This window comes from Podarcis erhardii (genome assembly GCF_964252035.2).
Source record: "Podarcis erhardii genome assembly, chromosome: 4".
Taxonomy (NCBI): domain Eukaryota; kingdom Metazoa; phylum Chordata; class Lepidosauria; order Squamata; family Lacertidae; genus Podarcis; species Podarcis erhardii.
In genome coordinates this window covers 35,383,147-35,404,571 of record NC_138508.1, presented here as the reverse complement: position 1 = coordinate 35,404,571, position 21,425 = coordinate 35,383,147, and the positions used below count along the sequence as shown (strand labels likewise).

Here is a 21,425-nt window from a genome sequence, read left to right as displayed (position 1 = left end):
TTCCTGTCAGATCACCTCTCCGCCACTCCGTTGTGCGACATCACAACTAGGGCATTCATTCCTAAGTTATAAGAGAAACAAAACAAACCCCTACAGCTCACTTTTTGCCAACTATACATAAACTGCTCAGAGTATAATGATGGTGGGGCTAATAATAATAATAATAATAATAATAATAATAATAATAATAATAGCTGCTGTGTATTGTATACAATATATACAATAACTACATGTTGTTAATCTTTGCATTCACAAAGATTTGGATTTTACCTGTTTTATGGCTGCCTTATGCAACGAGACCCTTCTCCTTACTTGAGAAGCTGTTTAAAAATAATTCTTCAAGGAAACTCTGAATGAAATATACCAATATAGCTCAGTGCTGCCTAAGTTGTACTTCACCGGCAGGTGCAGGAGCCCAGAAATACACTGTTCTTAGAAAGGGCACTTCAGCAAAGTTCTGTCATTTCTGCTGTTACTTTTCTAGGCCTTCACACTTCTCTATTTAAATCCGCCATCTTTTTTAACATGTGGAGAAATTAGAGGGACATTCCAGACTCTTGTCACATTCAAGCTGCAGTTCCTCTTGGAGGGGCCAGCTTGGAAAGACAGTATCCATTTATTCTCCAGTTAAATCTCCCTTGAAAATATTTTTTCACATCAGCCACCACTGAAGGAAATGCACCACTCTTTCCAACGTAGCTCTGAGCCGTAGGTGGCACTGTGGGTTAAACCACAGAGCCTAGGACTTGCCGATCAGAAGGTCGGTTTGAATCCCCATGACGGGGTGAGCTCCCGTTGCTCAGTCCCTGCTCCTGCCAACCTAGCAGTTCGAAAGCACATCAAAGTGCAAGTAGATAAATAGGTACCTCCTCCGGCGGGAAGGTAAACGGCGTTTCCGTGTGCTGCTCTGGTTCTCCAGAAGCGGCTTAGTCATGCTGGCCACATGACCAGGAAGCTGTACGCCGGCTCCCTCGGCCAATAAAGCGAGATAAGCGCCACAACCCCAGAGTCGGTCACGACTGGACCTAATGGTCGGGGGTCCCTTTTTACCACTGAAGGAAATGTACCACTCTTTCCAATGTAGCTCTGAGCCTCTTAGTGCTCTGTATTGCAGATTTACTCCTGTCATTTATTAGTAAGTCTGGTGGCAGTGTTTGACCATGTACAGTGCATGTTTTCCATCTACCACACTTGAAATTGGGCAGCTACAGTTACAGACAGTTGAGCAAGTGAGAGAGTTTACACTAGGATTGGACTCAGTGATAAAGAGGTTAGACTCAAGGATGCAGAAGCCACTTCACTATTTTTGGGCGACCTCCTGCTCTGCTTCCAAACATAGGCACTCAACCAACCTGAATTCCCTACTACAGGGAGCAAGTGGGACCTACAACATATTATTGCAACATACCCCCACCCCTCTTCCTCCAAAATGGGTGCTCCTGTTCAGGGCTCCAGCCACAGCATCCCACTTCCCCCATGGCCCATTTTTCTTTCTCTCCCAACAGCCATATAAAATTCCATCTCTGCTTAGCATGCTGAGTCCTTGTGGGACTGCAGGAGGTGTTGCCACCTTGTTTTTGCTTTAAAAAAATTGTACAAACTTTGGGGTTCCCTCAAATATGCTGCCATCTCCCTCTTGTTTCTCAGTGGCCTCATTTTACCTACAACCCTGGTGGCATGCAGCAGCTGAGTTTGCTATTAGAGGGAGTTAGGATTAGAACAACCATCCAGCATTTTTGCTTTAAGCACTGGTTGTGCACCTGCTTTAGAACTTTAATAAAATGTAAGTATCAGAAATAGCAAAGGAAGAACAACCTAAATTTGTTTGGCATGATTTGCGCGAGTGTCAGTTTTTGTACCTTTATAGAGTGGTGTGAGCTATTTTGGAAATGAATTTTGTAGCAGGTGGCTTATAAGCGGAAAGGAACCTGGAATTAGTTGACAGTGTGTCATGGATGTGCTTCATATGAATTACTGTGTGTCTACCCTTCCTCTAAAAATAAAACCCAGAATCCTTTTTATTTTAAATCTAGGGGCTGCTCACTCTTGCTTCCCAACTCCCTGAGCGCTCGCTCACATTAATCCCCTAGAGCTCCCCCTTCCTACCCCACTCAACAACTAAGCTCACTTTTCACCTTTCCAACCCCATTTCTGAAGCCACTAAGGGCTTGTTTGGGGGGATTTGAAGGGAAAATGTTTTAACCAGAGAAGAAACAGGAGAAATAGCAGAGATGGGTATACTACTACTACTACTACTACTAATAATAATAATAATAATAATTTATTATTTATACCCCAGCCATCTGGCTGGGCTCCCCAGCCACTCTGGGCGGCTTCCAAAAAAATATTAAAATACTGTAGTACATCAAACATTAAAAGCTTCCCTAAACAGGGCTGCCTTCAGATGTCTTCTAAAAGTCTGGTAGTTGTTCTCTTTGACATCTGGTGGGAGGGCGTTCCACAGGGAGGGCGCCACCACCGAGAAGGCCCTCTGCCTGGTTCCCTGTAACTTGGCTTCTCACAGTGAGGGAACCACCAGAAGGCCCTCGGTGCTGGACCTCAGTGTCCGGGTAGAACGATGGGGGTGGAGGCACTCCTTCAGATATACTGGACCGAGGCCGAAACAGACACCTAAAGCTAATACAACAGAGCCTTCTTGCTGCACTCAATATTGTTCTGAACTGCCCCACCCCACTCCTAGCATTGTTTAAAACAGCCACTTTTTTCCTTTCAGTGTTCCTCCCTTTGCACTGTGCTCAGACCTCTCCCTCTTCTGCTGCCTCATGTGAGAGAGATGAAGAATTCAAAGCTCTCACATATTCCATAGCACCATAATGCAATGAAGGTACTTTACTCAAACCCCTGCCATTGTTTAAAACCACCATTTCTCTCTCACTTCTTTCCATCCTTCTTTACTTAAACTTTGGCTGCCAATTCTCCCTTTTGCTTTTCAATGGGCCTATTTTGGCTCCAGTCCTGTCACTACTCAGTCACCTGGAAAAACTTCCTATCCTGGACGTGTAGCCATTGATGGCATTGTGGGACTTGGTCATAGTGCACCTTGCAGGCTATCCTGCATGCGATATGAATTCTGTAGTTAATGTTTCACGCAAGATAGATTGGGGAAGAACCAACATCAGACTCACATTGTTTTAAAATAGCTCAGTCAGAAGAGCATGAATCTCTTAATCCCGGTTTGGGCAAAAGATTCTTGCATTGCAGGGGATTATGGTCTCTTCCAAATTCTATGATTCTATGATCCCTGTTGTCCACCAATGTGTTTTTAAATTTGCAAAGCATGCTCAGGATAATAGTTTAGGCCAGCAAGCAGCATGTGTGGTGCTTACCTGGACAGGGCTCGGGTGGGGCAGAATGCTGGTGAAGTTCAGGCTGTGCTAATACAGCACTGAGAATGCCCTGACCAACTTGGAGCTTCTTAGGACGCACCTGCACAGTCCCAGTCTTGTTGCTGCCTTGACCAATCTCAGCCCTGTCCAAGTAAGCATCAGTGATGCTTGTGTCTGGAGGGCAACTCCAGCTCGCCACACACACTGCTACTGGTGAAGGTTTATTCAGCAATGCTGCTAAACAGCATTAGAAGTTCCATACAAGATCTCTCCAAGGGCCTCTTCCTCATTCATTCATTCATTTTTGCAATAATGCTAGCATTCAGGAGACGTTAGGTAGTTCACAAGAAATTGACTCATGATCCACAAATGGAAGGAAGATTGCCTTATTATACAAGATTACTGACTTTATTACAATGGCTAAGATCCATATAACCAGTGGATTAGCATTTGTAAACCAGTGGATTATACTTGACAATCTTTTAAACTGTATGCCCACTTAGTAAACTTAAATAATAAGTTCAGTATGCCCATTATATACCAAGATGTCACACCACAGCATTTTGAGTATTTACTTTGCTCATTTTGTTGTGGAAGAAGTAAGGCATAGCGTCAATCATACATATGAGAAATGAACTCTCTTTTAAAATATGTCTCACCTTATCTGAGGGTGGGGTGGCAAGTGGGTCCACTGTAATTTTGTAGTTTGCCTAAGATATTCCAATGATGAGGCATCATGGAAGAAATCCCCTTATAGGAACCCTTCTCTCATGCATTGAATCAAACTGTTATTCTGGAATTGAAGTTTCACTGCTGAATTCTCATTTGCCTTGGACAGGATGAAGACTGGGTGCTAAGCAACTCATTGACCTTTAAATACCAGCTGTTTCATTTCTCCATCTTAACAATTTTCTGTGGGAACTGCCACAATGGTAACAAATGATGCCTGAACTGTTGCTCGTGGCCCTTGAAGCAGTTCAAACCCAGTTGAAGAAAGGAAAGACTCTCTGATGTGCAAGTGTGCTATTGCATTGCCCTTGTCCTTTCAGAGCAAATACTTGGGTCCAAGTGAGCCAAGTAATTAAAGAATCAACAGCAGTGAAAATCATAATGGAAAGCTGTGAAGTTCCAAAATAGTGGATTCCTTGAGACACATCAGCACCAAAAAACTAAACTCTGTTTTAAACTGATTCAGCCGTAAGGCCTTCCATAAAGAGCTGCAAAGGCTTTGTTTTTCGTTTCTTTTTAGAGATATTAGTCACTTCATAGAACTGCAGTCTTTAGCATTGTTTAGTTGGGAATGTATTAGAGTGGACATTATCCTAGGAATTACTGGTCAGGTTGAGGTGGTGAGGTCTGGGGCAGAAGGGGAAAGGATGAGGTAGCAGATGCCACACATCTCACAACCTAATACACCTCTGATGGTATTATTTGCTTCAGATCTATTGCCATGAAACTGATGCTGTAGGTGAAAAGCTATACCTGTTCAAAAGTATTAAGACATAATCTATATGCACAGACATGCACTTTATTTCCTCTACCCGAGGATTCTAGTGACATAATATTTCCATTTCTATTAATATTTTTCCTGCCAGTCAGTGAAAGTTTATAGACAGGGATGAACTTCGGCACATAATTATTTTGTGTGTTATTTACACAATAGGATAGGAAACCTGTAATATCTCTAATCAAATAAACAAGATTACATCCAAAGCAGAATTGTTATTTATATTTGGAAACCTCACACTAAAAGCAAATATAGCACAATTTGTTACACTGAACATCCACACAATTTCTCTAAAATGATATTAGAATAGAAAACCTTACCATATTTGAGAAGGCAGCTTCCTGGCTAATTTCCTTTTTTCCACCCCTTCACAAAGGACAAATCCAGGTCAGCAAATAAAAATGTCTCTTTACAGAAGTGAAATTCTACTTGAGCTTTATCTTCTGAGCACCCAGAGCACTCCTTTCAAAAAGCCACACAGTTTGCTCTTTTTGGAAGCTTTGGAAGAGTTCCCCTCCCTTTGTATTGGGTAGGTTTAGATCCAGCAGTGTAAGATCCAGGGACCTGAGAGACAGCACTGCAAAGAAGAGATGGGAGGGGGCCAACACTGGCACTGATTTAGACCAAACTCTAAATATAACGCAACCCACTTTCCATGCTTCGCTCTCCAAATACTGACCTTGTTGGAAAGCTGACCTCTCCTCTTGTCATTCTTTGCAGAGGAGATAGGACATAATACAAGTAGCAGACATCTGCTTGCAGCAAGCCAGGTATGGACGCTATCTCTATCGCAACCACATCCTGCTTAATTTCTGTCTGTGTGCATATTTTTTAAAGGGGTATTCTCAGAGGAATGACTGCTTCCAGTATTTCCCCCCCTTCTGCTTTATTAAGTCTGGAAGAAAGGGGAAACTTCCCAGTGGAGAAGCCCATAGCATTTCCCCTTTTAGTCAAAACAAGAAGCTAGTTTGACTGTGCTACAATTTATATTAATGCTGCCCCTGTATGTAGCTTGAGAGCATGGAAAACTACCCTGCTTGATAAGAAAGCATTCCTAGGGTGGTTGCTTAAAGGTAAAGGTAAAGGGACCCCTGACCATTAGGTCCAGTCGCGGATGACTCTGGGGTTGCTGCGCTCATCTCGCTTTACTGAACAAGGGAACTGGCGTACAGCTTCCGGGTCATGTGGGCAGCATGACTAAGCCGCTTCTGGCGAACCAGAGCAGCTCATGGAAACACTGCTTACCTTCCCGCCAGAGCAGTACCTATTTATCTACTTGCACTGCGTGCTTTCGAACTGCTAGGTTGGCAGGAGCTGGGACCAAACAATGGGAGCTCACCCTGTCGCGGGGATTCGAACTGCCAACCTTCTGATCGGCAAGCCCTAGGCTCTGTGGTTTCACTCACAGCGCCACCTGCGTCCCAGGGTGGTTGCTTAGTCATTGCCAAAAAAAAAGGAGGAAAGGCATCACACACAGAGAGGACACAGGCTTGCAAACATTTGCATATGCTAATTTATATGTATAGATGCTGGTCTAGAAATAATTACTATAATTTAAACTGGCCTCTACCAAGCTGGTGTCCTCTCCTCCTGATATTTTGGCCTACAGCTCTTCTTATCCCTGGCCATTGACTGTGCTGGTTGAGACTGATGAGAGCTGGAGCCCCAAACATCTGGAGGACACCAATTTTCAGGAAGCTGCTTTATACAGAAATGCCTCTCATCATGATATGGAAGACCATGACCTGAGGAACTGTGTGCTTGCTGAGTCTGCTGTTCAGTGGTATAACTGTTGGTGGGTGACTTCAAGGTCGGTGCACTCCCTTCCTATGGCTCTTAATCTCTAAACTGGACTTGGGCTAGGCAGCCCTCCAAACAGAGAATACCTTCAAGCTGAGAACTGTTCTCTGTAAAGTAGTTGAGAGGCATCTAAAGTACAACCTTCAGAGAAGAAGTATGAGTAATGTAACCATGTGGTTTGCAGGTCCTGGATTATGCAGATGCTTTGATTTACTGTTCTCAACCATGGGCACTGATGAGTTTCTCCCTAACCTCAGCTTGCAATTTCTCAAATAATTTAGAAGCTGAGCAAGAGTCTCACACATGCTTGTAGATAGGAGGGACTGCTTGTCAGAAGCCCTCTTGTGTATCCCAAATACCCCATAAATATATCTAGTTGGGACCAGGAAACAGGCTTTTTTGTAGCTGTATTCAGGCTCTGGAATCGGCCTCTCCCCCTCTCTAATGACTTTCTGTAAGATGGTCAAAACCTTCCTTTTTAAGAAGGGTTTGGGGATCATAAATGGCTGTCCTCTTTTTGAAGTGAATTTAGTTAAACTAACTTGTTTTTTATGGCTGTAGTGTTTTTGTATTGCTGTTTCAGTATATTATGGCTGCTTCGTTTTATTTATAGCCATGACATTGTGTTTAAAATTGTTACATTATTGATTTAACTTATGTTCTTAGCCACCTTGGTCTTGTTGAGGAAAAATGGGATATACAGTGGTACCTCTGGTTGCGAACAGGATCCGTTCCGGAGGCCCGTTCGCAACATGAAAAGAGCGCAACCCGCAGCGGCGCATCTGTGCATGCATCTGTGCAAGTTGCGATTCGGCACTTCTGCGCATGTGTGTGACGTCATTTTGCGCTTCTTCGCATGCGTGTGTGGCAAAACCTGGAAGTAACCCTTTCCAGTACTGCTGGGTCGCTGCGGAACGTAACCTGAAAGAACGTAACATGAAGCAAATGTAGCATGAGGTATGACTGTAAATGTTTTTGATGAAAAAAATATGAAGGGTAAGTATGTTAACCTCTATTTAAAGCAGACAAAAGACATAGATAGCTGTGTTGATCCTTTGGGAGTGGGGGAGGTGGAATCCAAAAACCAAAAAGGTTTATTAAGACCAACAAATAATGTCAGGAAACAATGAGTAAGCTTTTAACTTCTCCATAAGGCTGGATATTAAACCAAACCTGGGATCAGGAGGGCAAAAAAGTTGGGCTTGGTGTTGGAGCCCCAAAGTCTGCAGTTTCTGTGAGTCTTAAAATGGAATGCAGACTTAATTACTCTCTTAACCTCTGCGATTTCAGCTGTTCCCAAGTATTCCCCGCCTCTTTTGTATGTTTGCTTGTTTGTTTAGTGTTGCTGGGGAATATTAAACTTAGGGTGATCTACATTGATTTGTTTTGTAATGTACCATGTATCAGTGAATGATTGCTTGTCTCCACATCAACACCACTTATAATACATTAAGGGAAATAAAAGAAGCAATAAAAATTAAAATGATGTGGACCACCTCAATGGAAGCTCATGGACCGCAGTTTGGGGACCCCTACTCAAACTGACAGCTTTCTGTACCATGAAGTAACCCCTCAAAGTATGACTAGCTGGTTTGTTGTGTAAATGTACCACATGCAAAGCATGTAAGTCATGGTCATTGCAGGAACCAAAACAAATATATGTATGAACTTGAATCATTTTCCAACTTCAGCATATTTTTGAAAACCCTGAATATCCCTGCCTAGAAGTGGTTAGTCAGCTTCTGCTGTGCTAATATTATATAATTGCTTATGTCAGAACATATTTTCTGCCTTTTTTTATTCTGTCAATATAGTTGGATCCTAGGAAACTGTTTAGAAAGTACCAGTTATGAACTTGCCCTGCTCCTATGGATCTATTGCAAGCTGCAGGCAGAGCTTGTCGTGCACACATGGCTTTACCATTCATTTCCACACAGAGCGCCAAAGGATATCATGTGTGGTCACCTACCTCTGTTCAAATTAATGGGGAGTCCTGCACACATAGCCCTGGAGTACCTTGCAGTATGCCTAGAGCTCTAGGTTGAGGCACATAGCTGGTATTATATGTCAAAAATCAGCCTTGTACTTATCCAAAAATGCCAGGCGAATTTCCCGGGGGAGAGCATTCGCCACATGGGGAGCCGCTTCAGAAAGGGCCTGTTCTCGTGTTGCCACCCTCCAGACCTTTCGAGGAGGAGACACATGAAGAAGGGCCTCAGAAAATGATCTCAGGGTAGGTTCATATGGAAAGAGGCAGTCCTTGAGGTATTGCGATCCTGAGCCGTTTATATGCCAGTATGAATTTCATGGTGGAACAAAGAACAAATAGAAACTGAATATCATCTTTTTACCTGGCTGCAGCAGGCGAGATGGGACAGCAAGACCTACTCCTTCCCCTTATCTGAAAAAAAGATGCCCTTTCTCTCCTTCCCTTCCCGGACTCCCTTAGTCTTGCTGACTTTTTCATTTTTCTGATCATGTCAGTTAGATGTTAAGCCCAAAGGCCTGGGTTGTTGTTGTTGTTGTTTTAAGTCTGTACAGTATATAGCAATTTTTAGCCATTTAAACTGCAAATAATACCTTTCAAAACCAGAATTCAATCCTGACATTTCTTCCAGATTAAGTAACAGTTTATTGCATTTGAACTGTGGAAAGTTTGTACAGGAGCAGGAAGCATTTAATATATTGCTATGGGGTGTCTTGCTCAGATTCATGTAATTAAACCATAGAATTGTAGAATTGGAAGGGACCATGGGAGTCATCTAGTCCAACCCCCTGCAATGCAGGAATATTTTGCCCAATGTGGGGCTTGAACCCATGATCTTGAGATTAAGCGTCTCATGCTCTGCCAACTGAGCTATCCCATGATGCTGAACTTGTGTCATTCCAAGCTGAAAAGAAGTTGGAGGGTATTGCATACTGCAATCCAGTTCCAAAGTAAAGATGGGCAGTTAACAGGTGGTGCATTGTTTGCAAAGTTGTATCCTGGAAGCCATTTGTCTACTTTTAGAGTTCTATAATGAGCAATCTACAAGCAGATACAGGAGAAGAGGCTATTTATGACTCTGCTTTGGGGGCACCTCCCTCTCCGCTTTCTGAACATGCCAAGTCAGGATTTATAAAGAAATGTTAAAGTTAGCTGTCAGATTTGCTTGGCAAGCTATAGAGAGTACAAAGTTTCTAGGTTACAGTATGCAGAGGGTATCTTGGGAAGCAGTTGACTCAGCATATGGATACCTGGATAGAGCAATACAAATATATTCCGGTGCATAGTGAATGCTGCATTGCAAGTGAATTTTGAACCTCTGGATCATGTTGAGTGTTCCTCTGGAATCTGATAAACTGGTATTCCTTCCATCTCCCAACCCGCCTCCTTGTGCAGTGCAGGGAATGAAATGTTTCCCCTCAACCATAATGCCCCCAGAATATGTAAAAGCCACTAGATTTTTCTTTTCTTTTTCTTTTGGCCAGTGGAGGAGGCATTGCACATCCAAACTGATAGGCACTCAAGCCCCCAAGTTTACTACTGAGGGAAATAATTGCATCAGTGTCATTCGATCAGAATGCAGAACAGTGGATATGTTTTTGAGATTTACTTTTGCCTTTAGGTCTGTCACCTGATGCCTCTTCGGAAGAATGTGCTGGCACAAGTAAAACAGAGCAGCAACAAACAACCCCTATGCCACCTACTTCAAAGAAAAGAAAACAGGTTGGTTGGTTTTATTCTCACGACTACCATGCAGAGTAGATGATGCATAATGAAAAGTAGGCAATGGAATTTCTGTGCTGCTTGTTGGGTAGAATCCAAATACTTGAGTTTCTGGGTATAGCAACTCTACTAGTTGGCACTTGGTTGGCAGCTCTACAGTTCAGCATTTTATCTATCACCAGTTTAGTGACCACAGTGTGCAAATGTCCACAGTTATGCTGTCTGCTGCCAATGGGAATTGTAGTTCAAAACATCCAGAGGGCACTAGGTTGTGAAAGCTTCTTTAGAGTTACAGCACTAGAAAAAAGCATTGTAGACTCTGAAGTGTTGGGATACTGCCAGGGAGATAGAGGCATCAGGCCTACACTATATCCTAACATGAAGCATCTTGTCAAAAACTGCAAAGACCTCTTAAAGTCTTTTGCATCTTAAATTGGAGCACTTGAAAAATCCAAAATAATTTTTGAGTGGGCAGATGGGGACAAACATTTCCCTACCAAAAGCTAGCAGGTATGGAATTTACCAAGACATACTGCCAGACATCTTGTGTGCTGACTGCCTGTTTTGCAAAGGCCTTTGGCTAAAAGCAATAAAAATTTTTTTTAAAGAAAACCTGACTACCTTTTAAAATTAATTTGTTACGTGTTAGTATATACTGCTGTTTCAGCCTGTTCAAGCTGATTTTCTGCATCAAAGCTTTCTTTTAGAACACTATATTTCTGTGTTGGTGACATCTCAATGTCTGGAAGGAGAGGGGAGCAGATTTTGAAATAAATGTTGCTTTGAAGACCAGTCTGAAAACCCGTTCTTCCAGGAACTTTGCATGTGCTGTTGCCAAAAGTTAGACTTCGGCAAATACACCCACAGTGCGGAACGTGGCACTGCCCTCTGATGAGTGTGATGAGCACTCCAAACTTCAAAGCTATAGGGGTGGGTAGGATTGTCCATAAAGCTGGACCATAAAGAAGGCTGATCACCAAAGAATTGATGCTTTTGAATTATGGTGTTGGGGGAGACTCTTGAGAGTCCCATGGACTGCAAGAAGATCAAACCTATCCATTCTTAAGGAAATCAGCCCTGAGTGCTCCCTGGAAGGACAGATCCTGAAGCTGAGACTCCAACACTTTGGCCACCTCATGAGAAGAGAAGACTCCCTGGAAAAGACCCCGATGTTGGGAAAGATTGAGAGCACAAGGAGAAGGGGACGACAGAGAACGAGATGGTTGGACAGTGCTCTCGAAGCTACCAGCATGAGTCTGACCAAACTGCGGGAGGCAGTGGAAGACAGGAGTGCCTGGCGTGCTCTGGTCCATGGGGTCACGAAGAGCCAGACACGACTAAACGACTAAACAACAAAGGATTGTCCAAGGAGTTTTATAGCGATTCTCCACCAGTCCCAAAGTTGGGAGGAAGGCCTCTTCCTCTGGAAGAAGAAAAGCAGACAGGGTTGTCATTGAAGGCACTTAGAATCATAGAATCATAGAGTTGGAAGAGACCACAAGGGCCATCGAGTCCAACCCCCTGCCAAGCAGGAAACACCACCAGAGCACTCCTGACATATGGTTGTCAAGCCTCTGCTTAAAGACCTCCAAAGAAAGAGACTCCACCACACTCCTTGGCAGCAAATTCCACTGTCGAACAGCTCTTACTGTCAGGAAGTTCTTCCTAATGTTTAGGTGGAATCTTCTTTCTTGTAGTTTGGAACCATTGCTCCGTGTCCGCTTCTCTGGAGCAGCAGAAAACAACCTTTCTCCCTCCTCTATGTGACATCCTTTTATATATTTGAACATGGCTATCATATCACCCCTTAACCTCCTCTTCTCCAGGCTAAACATGCCCAGCTCCCTTAGCCGTTCCTCATAAGGCATCGTTTCCAGGCCTTTGACCATTTTGGTTGCCCTCCTCTGGACACGTTCCAGTTTGTCAGTGTCCTTCTTGAACTGTGGTGCCCAGAACTGGACACAGTACTCCAGGTGAGGTCTGACCAGAGCAGAATACAGTGGCACTATTACTTCCCTTGATCTAGATGCTATACGCCTATCCTATTGATGCAGCCCAGAATTGCATTGGCTTCTTTAGCTGCCGCGTTACACTGTTGGCTCATGTCAAGTTTGTGGTCAACCAAGACTCCTAGATCCTTTTCACATGTACTGCTCTCAAGCCAGGAGTCACCCATCTTGTATTTGTGCCTCTCATTTTTTTTGCCCAAGTGCAATACTTTACATTTCTCCCTGTTAAAATTCATCTTGTTTGTTTTAGCCCAGTTCTCTAATCTGTCAAGGTCGTTTTGAAGTGTGATCCTGTCCTCTGGGGTGTTAGCCACCCCTCCCAATTTGGTGTCATCTGCAAATTTGATCAGGATGCCCTTGAGTCCATCATCCAAGTCGTTGATAAAGATGTTGAATAAGATGGGGCCCAAGACAGAACCCTGTGGCACCCCACTAGTCACTCTTCTCCAGGATGAAGAGGAACCATTGATGAGCACCCTTTGGGTTCGGTCAGTCAGCCAGTTACAAATCCACTGAGTGGTAGCATAGTCAAGTCCGCATTTTACCAGCTTCTTTACAAGAATATCATGGGGCACCTTGTCAAATGCCTTGCTGAAATCAAGGTAGGCTACATCCACTGCGTTCCCTTCATCTACCAGGCTTGTAATTCTGTCAAAAAATGAGATCAGGTTAGTCTGACAAGACTTATTTTTCAGAAATCCATGCTGACTATTGGTGATCACAGCATTCCTTTCTAGGTGCTCACAGACTGTTTGCTTAATGATCTGCTCCAGAATCTTCCCTGGTATTGATGTCAGACTGACTGGGTGGTAATTATTTGGGTCCTCTCTTTTCTGCTTTTTGAAAATAGGGACAACATTTGCCCTCCTCCAGTCTGCTGGGACTTTGCCTGTTCTCCAGGAATTCTCAAAGATGACTGCCAGTGGCTCTGAGATCACATCTGCCAGTTCTTTTAATACTCTTGGATGCAGTTCATCTGGCCCTGGAGACTTGAATACATCTAAACTAGCCAAGTATTCTTGTACTATCGCCTTAATTATTCTGTGCTGTGTTTCCTCTGCTGAATCATTTGCTCCAAATTCTTCAGGTCGGGCATTGTTTTCTTTATCGGAGAAGACTGAGGCAAAGAAGGCATTGAGGAGTTCAGCCCTGGCTTCTTTAGGCACCTTCCATGTTTCCGTCTCATTGGTATTGCCTGAAGTTGTGCTTTTACTATCTCCCTCTTAACAAACTCCCAGCCATCATTAACTCCTTTTCCTTTTAGTATTACTGTCCATGGGATCTCACCCAGCACTTCCCTAAGTTTTATGAAGTCGGCTTTCTTAAAGTCAAGAAATTGAGTCCTAGTATGCTTGGCTGCTCCTTTCCGCTGTATAGTAAACTTCAGAAGAGCATGATCACTCGCGCCTAATGATCCTTCCACTTCTACCCCACTAACCAGGTCATCAACATTGGTTAGGACCAGATCTAAAATGGCTGTTCCTCTTGTTGCTTCTCCCACTTTCTGGACAACGAAGTTGTCTGCAGGGCCAGTGAGGAATCTGTTTGACCTTATGCTCTTGGCTGAGTTTGACATCCAGCAAATATCCGGGTAATTGAAGTCCCCCATTACTACTATCTCCCTTCCTTTTGCATGCTTGGCCATCTGTTCCAGGAAGGCATCATCTATGTCCTCCGTTTGGCTTGGGGATCTATAGTAAACTCCCACAATGAGGTCCCTGTTATTCTTCTCTCCCTTAATTTTGACCCAAATGCTCTCACTTTGGCTTTGAGGTTCTAAATCTTGGATCTCTTCACAGGTATATATACACATCCCTGACATATAACACCACTCCTCCTCCTTTCTTGTCTGGTCTGTTTCTCTGAAATAGATTGTATCCCTCCATTATTACATTCCAGTCGTGGGACTTATCCCACCAGGTTTCAGTGATGCCTATTATGTCATATTTAGTTTGCTGTACCAAGAGCTCAAGCTCATCTTGTTTATTTCCCATGCTTTGCGCATTAGTGTACAGACATTGAAGTCCATTAATCATTCCCCCGTGTCTCTTATTTAAGGATTTTTTCCTCCCACCACTAGGTCTGCGTGCTGTTTGCTCCATTTGGTCTATGACATTTGGATGATCATCTTCATCAATTGATAGACTCCTACCTTCAGGAGCATTGTCTCCCTCCCCCACATTAGTCAGTTTAAAACCCTCCTGATGAGGTTTCTGAGATTTTTGGCAAAAACATTCCTCCCAACCGTTGTGAGGTGCAGCCCATCGCTTGCCAGAAGTCCATCTTCAAGAAACTGAAGTCCGTGATCTAAGAACCCAAACCGTTCCTGTTTACACCATTTGCGAAGCCAGCTGTTCACTTCCACTATTTTTCCCTCTCTCCCTGGGCCACGTCGTTCAACTGGGAGGACAGATGAGATGACAATTTGTGCATTTAATTGCTTCAATTTCCTGCCCAGAGCCTCGTAGTCTCTTTTGATCTTCTGGAGGCTATTGCTTGCAGTGTCATTGGTTCCCACATGAACCAAGAGGAAGGGGTATTTGTCAGTGGGTTTTATGATTCCTTGCAGTCGTTCAGTTACATCTTGGATCTTAGCCCCGGGGAGACAGCACACTTCCCGAGACATCTTGTCAGGCCCACAGATCACTGCTTGGAGCACCAGTGGGAAGTGGCACCTAACAGGGTATGCTTGTCCCATGTAGCCTTTCCCTTGGAAAAGATGGCTGGGTGGAACATTCAGTGCTGCTTCTGGAAGACACCTCACCTTCAGGCAGCAAGGCCTAACAGTGCATGCTTCAAACACACCTCTAGCCTTTCTTTCTGGAAGTGCAAGCCAGGTGAGGAGGGTTCTGCCAACAAATTGTTGATTCCCAATAACCATATACACATCACTTCTCAAAGTTGCTGCCGTGGGTCAGATAAATTGCTTTATTCCATTGCAGATCGCTTCTAATCATTGTGACCCTTCTTGGCCTCAAATTAAGCGAAAATTGTGAAGGGTAGAGTCAGATACTCTTAAACTGGCAGGATGCAGAAACAGATTTTCAATATGTTCCTTTAAATGTACACCCCCACAAAAAAAAACCCAGTCATGTGATGTTTTGTAAGGCACAGGACATGATTATACATTGAGAAAAGGTCGTTCGCAAACAGTGCAGCAACAATCACTTTCTGAGTGCATTTTTGTTGTTCACACTATATAATTAATGCCAAGTTCTTTTAATTTTCTGTTGTGTTTAAAGCATGCAGTTAACCAGCTGTAAATTCCATATCTAGAATGGATGGAGTTCATTCATTATGTAACATGAAGCCAGTAGTTATTTGTTTGTTAAATGGTAAACCAGCCCTATTCCTGTTGTTAGTTCCAGCTTATCTCCAGCTGCAGTTTGCTTTTTGCTTCCATGGCCAGGCTGATTTGGACAGATCAAGCATGATCCAGAATCTTTTCATTTTTGGCAGATCCTTGCAGCCAAGACATGTGCTTAATTCCCACACACCAGCTCAGTTGTGTTTCTAAAGTGTTTTTAATGATGATGTAACTCAGCCCAAATGCTCAGCTTCTTTTCCTTTTTCCCCCTGCCCACCTTCCCCATCCGCAGGCTACAGAATGTTTCCTCAGTGCAGAAAAAGAGGACTCTGCGAATAAAAACAAAAGTGAAGCAAAGCCAAAGAGAAGAAGAAAGGTATTGACTCCTAATTGACATTGCAACATAGCAACATAAATGCTTCTCTGGAGGCTGTTATAAAATGCTTCAGAATTGTTACGAGACAACACAAAACAAATGACTTTTTAAAAGCTTTAAAGTTTATCCCCACACCTTACCCTTTTAGTTCTGAGGGTTATTTTTCCGTCACTGAAAATCATTTCATTCAAGAAAACTCCACCCTTGTTTTATCTTACTCCACTAATATATTTGAGCTAAATCCCCGTTCAATATACAACTGAGTAATTCAGTGTAGGGAAGTGTTTTTTGCATATCACCCCAATCTGCACAGCAGTTCCAGGGGTTCCAGGCACTTACCCCAGGGTCTCTGTTTCCTTTAGTACAATGAGGCACAACAGAGACTATGGTGTCTTTCGGATATATGGTTTATTTACATGTATACACAACCCAATCCTGTGATAAAAGGGGTTCAGAGCATTACATTCCAAGAGCCTCCTGTTTCTCCCATTGTGGCAACCTCCAATTCAAACTGTCAGTCCACATTAAAACAGTAAAATTATTGGTAAAAACAGTTCAATACAACAATTTTAAACATTTTTTAAAAATTAAAGCAAGTGATATCTGGGTAGGTTTGTCTAAACAAAAATTAATACAAGAAGAGTACAGTGAAGGGACATGCCTTATTTGTATCATGTAAGGTTTGATTTAAAAAACAACATGAATAGCCATGAAATATATTTGAAGTGAAAACAGACATTGCAACATTAAACTTGTTACAAAAATGCTAATAAATAAAATATCTTGTTCAAACCACTAGGAATAACTGTCTGCAAGTTATAAATCCAACATACTCCCATTGAGAAGGTAAAACGTGAGGATCTTGTCCTTTCTGAGTTGATATATGGGTGTGCTCAGTTGCCAAAAACTCCCAACTTCTCAGATATAAGATTGTATTAAAAAAAAAAAGCTGAGTTAATGCAGCATCAGGCTTTTAAGTTCTATTACTCTTTTCACTTATGCATTATCTTAAAGCTCTACTAATTTGTTGCACATACCAACACGGACGTAGTATCTTTACTCTTGATTCAACAGGCAGATGCAAGATACCCAAATTCTGTACCAGGAGTCGCTTGTCAAAGACCTACCAAGCTGAACTCAGCCTGCCAACCATGTCTGGAAGTCCACATGGGATAAAATAAGCTTCCTGTTTATGTTACCTTCCTGGGAATCCAAAAAAACAGGAGGTGTCAGGCACCTAGGCCTTCTATCTGATCCAACAGAGCTCTTCTTAGGTTCTTTCATAGAATTGTAGAGTTAGAAGGGACCCTGAGGATCATCAGCAAAGTAGAGTTAGAAGGGACCCTGAGGGGTCAGCAAACTTTTTCAGGAGGGGGCCGGTCCACAGTCCCTCAGACCTTGTGGGGGGCCGGACCCACCCCTTCCCAAAAGGACCCCTCTGCCGCCACTCATGCTGCAGCCGCCAACACCGCCTTGTCTTCGGCAGTGTCATCATTGCCTCGGCCAATGGTCCGCAGGGCACAGAGCCCATGCTGCTGGCCTGGGCGGTGGAGGCAGCCTCCCCGCCACCCCACTTCCTCCTGCTTGGTTCCTGGCCATACGCAGCCGCCTCAGCAGGAAGAAAGGGAGGATGTCGCCCAGAGGCGTCTGCAAGCTTTGGATTGGCTGCAGGAGCTTCCTGCGGCCAATTCAAAGCCGTGCCAGCATTGCCACCCGCCCAGAGGCACCCGCGGCTTCAGATTGGCTGCGGGAGCTTCCTGCAGCCATTCCGAAGCCACGCCAGCATTGCAGAAGTCAGTCCCCGTGAGGCAAAGCCTCTGTGCCGCGCCGCTTTAGTGCGGAGACTGACCAGGCAGGCGGCAGGGTCCGCAAGGTTTGCGAGCCGGATTAACGAGCCCAGTGAGCCGCATCCAGTCCCTGGGCCTTAGTTTGCCGACCCCTGATCTAGTCCAACCCATTTCAATGGGGGAATATGCAGCTGTCCCATATGGGGATTGAACCTGCGACCTTGGCATAATCAGCACCACTCTATCCTGAGCTATCCAGCCTGTCTTAAACAGGCACTGGGTGCAGTTATCATACTTGAATATATATTCACAAGTCTCCTGCAAGGATGTAATATCCATGTTAAAAAAATGTTCCATTGGAAGGTTTTTGTTTTGTTTTGGAGACTGACATCACATCTCATTTTTGGTGCTTTCCAGAGCAATATTTGTAGCATTATAGCACTGAATCCCAGAATGAACACGCTGTAAGGAAATAACAGCAAACGTCTCTGTGTCCCCACCCCCAATTCTTTCTTTTTAAAAAGCCTTTTGCTCTTTAGCATCTGGAATGAATTAGAAGCAAAATAATAAAACTTCCTGCGTGAAGAACGTTTCCTCCCACAGCTCTTTGAAGGAAAGGAATATATTCAGGTGTCCTTGTTCTTACCGTTATGGAATTTCTTGTTAATATCAGCATCACCCTCTAGAGTACCATTATTTTCCTGAAGGAATTGAGTGACTCAATGAATGATGTAATAGCGCCATGAAATAGTGCTCTTTCCCCCCACCTCCCGGCTTTAAGTGAAGTGAGTCCCATTGATCTTTGTCAGATTCTTATCTGCTTATGTATTCTGTGTTAAACAAATGCAAAAGATCACTCTGAAAATTGCCCAGGAGACAATCTCTGCCCTTAAAGGAAATTTTTAATTTGTTGAATTGGAAAATGTAAGCATGGATGGTGCTATGGTCTTGAAGGCACAACAGTTCAGCTATCCCTTTCTGCTTGGAGATTTTTTTACTGCTTGTTTGGGGAAATCCCATAGAAACTTGATAAACAGCTGAGCAGAGATTTGGGGGATGGTTGAGAGAAATATGGATAAAAGCCTCCCATTTGATGTGACTCCACATTCTTCAGGCCACTGCAGAAGCTATATGCACGAGCAAATATGTTAAAGCTGTTTAAATGTGCTAAAAAAGCAACAGCTTTTAGACAGCCTTTGCCATATCCATCTAAAGTATTCTAGACTGAATCCTGGTGTCTTAATCCATGTAGGCTACATAAGATGCCCCACATGTAAGGTTTTTGAAGACCTGTTGTTTTCAGGCTAGAAAAAGAATAGAAAACAGTGTATTTATCAGCAAGAGTGGTGAAGATGGAATCGCTGTGCTGAATGTGCCTCTTCTTCTGTTTCTTTAGAAGAAAATTTCTGATATTCTTTCAAAATCATCTCCAAAACCAGGACTACCTGAAGACCTACAGAAACTTCTTAAGGAACATTTTTGTGCTAATCGTTCAGTGATTGAATTAGAAGAATTACAGTTGCCAGGTAATGAAATATATTATACAAGGAAGGATATTATAAAAGATGCACCAGCAGAAAGAACAATAGGAATGTTAATTTGTAACACAACTGTGGCCTGGTTCGTTCACGCTAAACCGTGCTGCAACATTTAACTCTGATCCCAGCCGAGCAAAGTAACTATGATTTATTAAATATAGTTAAAGGTCAGTCGTTAACCAAGGTTTGTTCTTGGTTTATAAACCTTTGCTAACATTGACCATACTTTAGTGTGACATGCAAACTATGGTTAAGGAGTGATCACCACCCAAAAGCTACAGAGCCACAAGTGAAGAGCAACAGAATATTCAAACCAAACTCAAGTGTCTGCTACTCTCACTGGTTCTATCCTGTGACATCAAAAACCAAGGTTTACGTGGTTGTCTTCCAGGCACCTCACCTTTAACAATGGTTTAATAATCTCTTTTTATGTAAAGTGCCCTGGAAGCATGGCTGAGTGTAAATTCCTAAAGACAAATACCTAAATAAAACAAAACGCATTGAAAGAAATGGAACTGTGTATGATAGAGTGGGGGAGATGTTTTGTATCTCTAGCTGCTAACGAAAGTCAGCAATAACATACTTGTGTAAGCAGCAGGATTTTGCAGGATTTTGTAAGCCGCTAGCTGCTGGAGACACAGAATGTATAGCATTTGCTGTTGTCGGGTGAACCAGGATTTGGTGTGGGTTGCAGGAACTGTTCTGTATAGTTGAATTGTGCAGTTTTGTGGTATTGGTTAATGATTCAGCTCTTAAAAAAGAAAGCTGCAAACATTCTGCAGCATGCACAGCTGGTTAAGCAAAGCTATGTTTAAGGATAAGTTAGGAGTGGGCTGTATGGCGAGATGATTTTAGAAGGAATCTGGGTTGGGCTCAGTGCTTTTTTTCAGGGGGTACTCAAGAATACACAGTACCAGCACCTATTTTTCTAGGGGAAAAACACTGGTTGGGCTAAATGTTGTTCCCATCATTTGGCTAATCCGCTTTAAAGCTTCTTGTTATTAGCTCTGAGTGCTTGTGAAACTCTGCCTTTCCAAAGAGCACTTTACATGGCTTTTAGCAAAAGAGCTTTCCTGGAAGATTTAATCAAAGATCTTAGTTTTAGCACCAAGCAACAATATTCTCTTGCGGTTTCAGATGCCTGTTTCCTCCCTGCAAATGACCTCACCCACAGTTTTTCTTCCTACCTGAAAGAAAGTGAGTAGCTCATTGGTCTGAAGGTGTTGTGTGCCTATAACTCTCATGCCCATTCTTTTCCTTAAAGGATTATAATCAAATTCAGATTTCCATTATTAGTCTAAATAAAAATGTTTCTTATTCTACTGTCTGTTTTAACGTGGTTAGATTAGGTTTGTTTTGGTCCTTTATTGATTTACAGCAGAAATGGTTATTTTCTTAATGTTCAGCAACAAACTTGCTTGCTTTAGGTACTTGGTGGTGGTTGACAATAAAAATTTTGATGATTAAAAAGCCAATAATACATACACATTTACTCACTGCAGTCCAATTATCAACAGGTTTGTGCTTGAAATCATCACATTTCTCCCCAGTTCTGAACTGGTATGAACAGTGTTTGGAAGGGTTTTAAAACCAAGCTTTCATACTTGAAAATATCTAAGGGAGCCCTTGTGCCAGATAGGTTTATAGAAAAATGGATTATACATACAAATCATAAAAACAAAAATTACTTGGATAATATACAATGATATATATATTGTGGTCATAAAACTGGTGCAATATTTAGTTCTATAATATTTATAATATTTAGGTTTATGTGTGGTTTTAAAAAATATACTATTATATAGCAGAGTAAAGTGGAACTTAATCTGTAGTGTTTGTTTTATACACACGTACACACAGAGAGATAGAGATCAAAACAATATTATGCTATGGTCATTTGGGAGATGGGACAGCTTGTCCAGTGTCTCTTGACATTTTCAGTGGTCTTGCTTGGCCATGCCGTTTAACGCTCATCTACCTGCCTGGAGTGATTACGGTAGCTTTGGAAATTTATTTATTGCAATGTGGCTTTTACAAAAGTCAAA

The 21,425-nt window shown here is 42.8% G+C and overlaps 2 protein-coding genes across 4 annotated transcripts in view; one reads left to right on the top strand and one right to left on the bottom strand.

Annotated features, from left to right (window-relative positions):
- FILIP1L (filamin A interacting protein 1 like) overlaps window positions 1-21,425 on the bottom strand; it is a 185,635-nt gene that overhangs the window by 147,624 nt on the left and 16,586 nt on the right. The window contains exon 1 of one of the 2 annotated variants that reach the window (XM_081859627.1): window positions 5,175-5,368. The exons of the other annotated variant lie outside the window; for it this stretch is intronic. The gene's annotated coding sequence lies outside the window, so the exon portion shown is untranslated. Of the gene's footprint in view, window positions 1-5,174; window positions 5,369-21,425 lie in introns of those variants that run through there. 2 annotated transcript variants of the gene reach the window in all.
- CMSS1 (cms1 ribosomal small subunit homolog) overlaps window positions 1-21,425 on the top strand; it is a 180,966-nt gene that overhangs the window by 153,203 nt on the left and 6,338 nt on the right. The window contains exons 1-5 of one of the 2 annotated variants that reach the window (XM_081859821.1): window positions 5,483-5,624; window positions 10,263-10,363; window positions 15,972-16,055; window positions 19,239-19,368; window positions 20,518-20,577. In XM_081859821.1, coding sequence (XP_081715947.1) covers window positions 10,334-10,363; window positions 15,972-16,055; window positions 19,239-19,368; window positions 20,518-20,577 — 304 coding nt within the window. In that variant the 5' untranslated portion in view covers window positions 5,483-5,624; window positions 10,263-10,333. Of the gene's footprint in view, window positions 1-5,482; window positions 5,625-10,262; window positions 10,364-15,971; window positions 16,056-19,238; window positions 19,369-20,517; window positions 20,578-21,425 lie in introns of those variants that run through there. The other variant, XM_081859820.1, reaches the window with a different exon arrangement.